At 57.2% G+C, this 6000-nt stretch overlaps 1 protein-coding gene across 2 annotated transcripts in view; it reads right to left on the reverse strand.

The window, feature by feature from the left end:
• Positions 1 to 5627, reverse strand: part of ITGA8 (integrin subunit alpha 8) — a 129310-nt gene extending 123683 nt beyond the window's left edge. For both annotated transcript variants that reach the window (XM_081163149.1, XM_081163150.1), the window contains exon 1: positions 5359 to 5627. In XM_081163149.1, coding sequence (XP_081019275.1) covers positions 5359 to 5612 — 254 coding nt within the window. In that variant the 5' untranslated portion in view covers positions 5613 to 5627. The remainder of the gene's footprint in view (positions 1 to 5358) is intronic.
• Between the last annotated feature and the right edge of the window lie 373 nt (positions 5628 to 6000).

Below are 6000 nucleotides of genomic sequence, written 5' to 3' on the forward strand. Positions count from 1 at the left end.
CAAGCTTCTAGGTGCGCGCAAGCAGTCCGCTGCCGCCCCAAGCCTCCCGCACCCGGCAGGAGGTCCCGCTGGGTGCGCGAGGCTTGGGGCGGCAGCGGACTGCTTGCGCGCACCTAGAAGCTTGGGGCCAGCTGAGCTCAGCCCGCCCCAAGCTTCTCGGTGCGCGCAAGCAGTCCGCTGCCGCCCCAAGCCTCCCGCACCCGGCAGGAGGTCCCGCTGGGTGCGCGAGGCTTGGGGCGGCAGCGGACTGCTTGCGCGCACCTAGAAGCTTGGGGCCAGCTGAGCTCAGCCCGCCCCAAGCTTCTCGGTGCGCGCAAGCAGTCCGCTGCCGCCCCAAGCCTCCCGCACCCGGCAGGAGGTCCCGCTGGGTGCGCGAGGCTTGGGGCGGCAGCGGACTGCTTGCGCGCACCTAGAAGCTTGGGGCCAGCTGAGCTCAGCCCGCCCCAAGCTTCTCGGTGCGCGCAAGCAGTCCGCTGCCGCCCCAAGCCTCCCGCACCCGGCAGGAGGTCCCGCCGGGTGCGCGAGGCTTGGGGCGGCAGCGGACTGCTTGCGCGCACCTAGAAGCTTGGGGCGGGCTGAGCTCAGCTGGCCCCAAGCTTCTAGGTGCGCGCAAGCAGTCCGCTGCCGCCCCAAGCCTCGCGCACCCGGCGGGACCTCCTGCCGGGTGCGGGAGGCTTGGGGCGGCAGCGGACTGCTTGCCGGCATGCAGAAGCTTGGGGCGTGCTGAGCTCAGCACGCCCCAAGCTTCTAGGTGCGCGCAAGCAGTCCGCTGCCGCCCCAAGCCTTGCGCACCCAGCGGGACCTCCTGCCGGGTGCGGGAGGCTTGGGGCGGCAGCGGACTGCTTGCCGGCATGCAGAAGCTTGGGGCGTGCTGAGCTCAGCACGCCCCAAGCTTCTAGGTGCGCGCAAGCAGTCCGCTGCCGCCCCAAGCCGTGCGCACCCGGCGGGACCTCCTGCCGGGTGCGGGAGGCTTGGGGCGGCAGCGGACTGCTTGCCGGCATGCAGAAGCTTGGGGCGTGCTGAGCTCAGCACGCCCCAAGCTTCTAGGTGCGCGCAAGCAGTCCGCTGCCGCCCCAAGCCTTGCGCACCCAGCGGGACCTCCTGCCGGGTGCGGGAGGCTTGGGGCGGCAGCGGACTGCTTGCCGGCACGCAGAAGCTTGGGGCGTGCTGACCTCAGCTTGCCCCAAGCTTCTGGATTAGCGCAGCGCACCTGGGGGGGAAATAAATTTTTTTTCCTTTATTTCCCCCCCTAAAATCTAGGTGCGTCTTATGGGCCGGTGCGTCTTATGGGGCGAAAAATACGGTAATAAAAACAACAACAACTTATAAGCATTCAACAAGAATAAATAATGGCCAAGCACTTTTTGGAATAGGTAATTAAACAGTTGGTTGGTGAGCACTTAGAAAAGGATGCTGTGATTACTAAGACCCAGCCAGTGGCGTAGCGTGGGGGGTGCAGGGGGGGCCGGCCGCACCGGGCGCAACATCCGGGGGTTAGGGTTAGGGGGCGCAAATCCACGGGTTAGGGGGCGCAAATCCACGGGTTAGGGGGCGCAAATTACTTGCCTTGCCCCGGGTGCTGACAACCCACTCTACGCCACTGGACCCAGCATGGGTTTCTCAAAAACAAGTCATACCAGATGAATCTCATTTTGTTCTTTTTTGAGTTACAAGCTTGGTGGATAAGGGAATACTGTGGACATAGCGTGTCTTGATTTCAGGAAGGCTTTCGACAAAGTCCTCCATGATATTCTTGTGGAGAAGCTGGTAACCAAATCCAAAGAGTGCTCATGAACAGTTCCTAATCATCATTGAAAAAAAAGTGCTGCAGGGTTCTGTCCTAGGCCCATTGTTGTTCAACGTCTTTATAAATGACTTGGTTGAAGGTCTTGAGGGGATGCTAATCTAACATACATGCCACCTGGGAAGCTACGCCATGCATTCCGCCTTCTGCCTTGTTCTTTGAACATCTAAATAGGGTTACAGGACAACTTCTCCAGCAAGCTCATCATTAACATGCCCCCATGCCCTGCTGGTGGGTTTTGCACAAGCATTTGGCTTATCACTGCAGAACACAGGATGTTGGGCTAAACAGGCCTTTGGCCTGATCCAGCAGGGCTCTTCTTATGTTCTCAACTTATGGAAAATTCATTGCCACATTACATTGTGAGGTCCAGTAGAGTAGACAGCTTTCAAAGCAAAGATGAAAGGGATTCACAAGGGATAGGTCTCTCAGTGGTCATGACATTGCTACAAACAAGCTCTATGTATGTTTAGAGGCAGTGTACTACTCATCGCAAGAAGCTAGGAACAAACAAACAACTAGGGGTTGTGAACTGTTTGTGAGCCATCTGGGGGAAACTGCTGCGTAAACAGACTTTTGGCTTCACCAGGCAAATTCTGTTGATCTCAGTAAGAAGACCAAAGGGCTCATTCGGTACAGCATGAGACCCTTCATCTCAAGGTCATGGGTTCGAGCTCCACATTGGGTGAACAATTCCTGCATTACAAAGGGTTGGACTAGATGACCCTTGTGGCCCCCTTCCAGCTCTACAGTTCTATGATTCTGTGAGTCTATGAACTGACTCTCACATCACCACCATCCATTGGAGGCTGGTGCATTAGAGGCATCAGTCACTACTGTCAGCACCACCATCATATGCTGAAGGCAGAGAGGAGGCAGGTTTGAGGAACCCTGCCCTGCCACTGATGTTGTTGGACTCCAGCTTCCATCAGACCTAGCCACCATGGCCAATGGTGAGGAATGATGGGAGTTGTAGTCCAGCAACATCCGGAGGGCCACAGGTTTCCCATCCCTGCTTTAAGGTAAGTCAGTATTATTATCTCCCAATTTTGGAGACAGGAGGACTAAGGGCTGAGAAAGAATGCAAGTTAGTGGTGGAAGACTCCAACCAGGGGCTTTCATAGCTCTTAGACACTATGCTCCATTTGCTCAGTATAGGCGTTGGCCCCAAAGCTGGCCAATAAGCCATACACCAGCATCTTCCCTGCTCCAGCAAATCCGCTTGCAGATCTCCAATGTGATGCCAACATTCCATGGATTCATTACTCAAATATCGGGATGACTCTCTCCTGCCCCTGGTCCACATCCCCTCCAAATATTCGATAGACCCAGGAGCCATTCATATGTGTACATTCACCACTAGGTTACTGCAAACACCACATGTATGCAGGGACGCGGACTTAGAAAAAATATTGGGGGGGGCCCCGGGAAAGCTCATGAATAATAAATAAGCTCATGAATATGCAAATAAAGTGGCTCCGGCCCTAAATAGGGCAAGCCACGCCCCCAGCCAGCCGATTGGCTGGCTGGGAGGTGTGGCCAGTCGGGATTCCCCTGTTCTCGCGGGATTTCCGGCAGTGCCTTGGCAGTGGCGGTGGTGCTGTGAAGCAGCGAGGCAGGAGCCCCCGCCCCCGGGGATTCCCTAATCTCGCGGGGGACGGCCGGGGCTCTCCGATTAGGGCGCGCGGCTGGCTGGCTGGCGAAGGAGCAGGTGGGGAGGAGGCAGGGGACGGCGGCGGCGCTCTGCTGGAAGGGCGCCCGCCCGAGATTATTGGGGGGGCTGAGCCCCCCCAAAAATTTTTTTGAGGGGGCTCGAGCCCCCTCAAGCCCCATGGAGTCGGCGCCTATGTGTGAATGGGACATCAGAGATCAAACACTGCAAACAGAACTCATCTCAAGCACCATGCTTTTCAGTGGAGTAAATCTATGCCAGGCATAGACAAACTTGGCCCTCCAGATGTTTTGAGATGACAATTCCCATCATCCCTGACTACTGGTCCTGTTAGCTAGGGATGATGGGAGCTGTAGTCCCAAAACATCTGGAGGACTGAGTTTGCCTATGCCTGATCTATGCATTCTGCTACTACATGTACAGTAATACAGGGTAGACTGATGGCATGCAAGCCTGCCTATGGCCACACCTGGTCTCATCAAAGCAATCAGATCAGTCTATTCAACAATCCACAGCTTACAAGAGAGAGGTTTTAGTGCAGCACCACTGACATCTAGAAAGAGAGTCCACAGTACTACTATCAATAGAAAACTGCTGTGCACCTTAAATTGGACAATTGCAGTTTGATTTCCTGCCCAGTTAAGGCAAAGTAATTGGCTTTAATCCTGTCAAATTCAGTAGGGCTGAATCAGCAGAAAAATGCGCTTCTATTTAAGTCGCAGAAAGCATTTCACTGTAACACACACACAACTTGTTCTTAATGGGCTTCACAGATGCTTTATGAAATATACACAGTCTAAACCCAGGGGGTACATCTCACGTGACTTGCCAGTGATACTGTCAGGCTGTGCCACTGAGCCTATTTGTGCCCCTGACGCAGCCGCACAGAAACTCCTACTTAAAGCTAGATTTCTACAATTGCATTGATTTCAGCACCATGGCTGTGTACAGTATGGGCACCATGCATTTAAAGCAACCCCCCCCCCAATAATCCTGGAAACTTTAGTTTCCCTTCACAGAGCTACAACTCTCATCATCCTTGACAGACTGCAATTCCCAAGAATCTTTTGAGGGAGTGGGGTGGGATATGCTTTAAATGTGTTCTTCACATCAACCCCACGGATCGGTAGACCTGCACATTGTGACGCTGCTCTGGAGGAAAAGGATACTGGATGCCTCGCGATCTGTCCACATGCATCAAACAGCAAGAGACGCTGCATTTGGGTCAACGTAACTGCCTTGAAATCATTCCGGACTCTGCGATCTGGACTAAGAAGGATACAGGATCCACTCGATTCTCTAGTCCAGATCTCAGAAGACCTACCGGTGGACCTTCCCACCAGCCCATTGCAATCTCTCGCTGTATGATGAGTAGACCGTCCCATGCATGTCCACTCAGAAGTAAGCCCCATCGAGTTCAATGGGCTCACTCCCAGGTAAGTAGCCTTGCCTATGTACGCCTACTGGAAAGTATGTCTCGCTGGGCTCAGCGGAGCTGCTGACTTTCGAGTAAGCCAGCTGCAATCCCTTCGCTGACTTGGGAGTAAGTACTTCTTTGGACTTGCTTCCGAGTAGCCGCGCCTAGACGGCTACCGCTAGGAAGGAGTGCGCGCATTGCTCTTGGCCGCGGGCTCAGGGGCAGAGCATCTGCTTGGGATGTTCAGGTAGGAGCCGGGCAGAGTCCCTTGCCTGAAACCCCGGAGAGCCTCTGCTGGTCAATGCACCGAGCTCGATGGACCAGTGGGCCTGATCCTGCACAAGGCAACGTCCTCCGTCCTTCTCAAGGGCAGCCGACCGACTCCCACCAGCTCGCGAGGACCGGCGGCGAGGGCTCAGCGGCTGCGTATACTATATATACATAAAAGCGCCGGGCGCTACTTACGCGTGGGGCGCAGGGCTGTAAAAATCCAGCGCGTAGCCGAAGTAGCTGCCGTCGGGGCCGCCGTAGACGGCGAGCTTCTCCTGGTCCAGGTTGAAGGCGCGCAGCGTCCCGGCCAGCGGCGCCAGGAGCAGCAGCAGCGAGAGCAGCGCGCCGCCGCCTGCAGCGCAGCGCCCGCACCAAGGCGCCGCCGCCGCCGACGACCCGAGTAGCGGCAGCAGCGGCACCAGCAGCAGCCTCCGCCGCCGCCTCCACATCCTCCCGGCAGCCGCTCCCTCGCTCGCTCTCCTCAGGAGTCCCAAGCGGCGGCAGCAGCGAGGAGCTTGAAAGGCGCCGCTGGGAGCCTCGCCGGGCTACCTCTGGCCGCCGCCGCTGCCGCCCCCGCGCCTCGCTCTGCGCGCGCCGCCCGCCCGCCTGCCAGGAGGTGGCATGGCGAGGGAGGCGCAAAGCCCGCCGCCGCCGCTGGCCGTCGGGGCAGCGCGCGAGGAGTGCCTGACTGGGCGCCCCCTGGTGGCCTCGGCTGGGCCGCGACGGGGAGGGGAGGCGGGAGGGCCGAGCCCGCCAAACGCGGACGACCTCGCCGCCCTGCTGATGGCCCTTCCATTCCCCCCCCCAATTTTTTTTATTGGTTTTCACAACATTATA

The sequence above is a fragment of the Podarcis bocagei genome (genome assembly GCF_964188305.1).
Source record: "Podarcis bocagei genome assembly, chromosome: 12".
Lineage (NCBI taxonomy): Eukaryota > Metazoa > Chordata > Lepidosauria > Squamata > Lacertidae > Podarcis > Podarcis bocagei.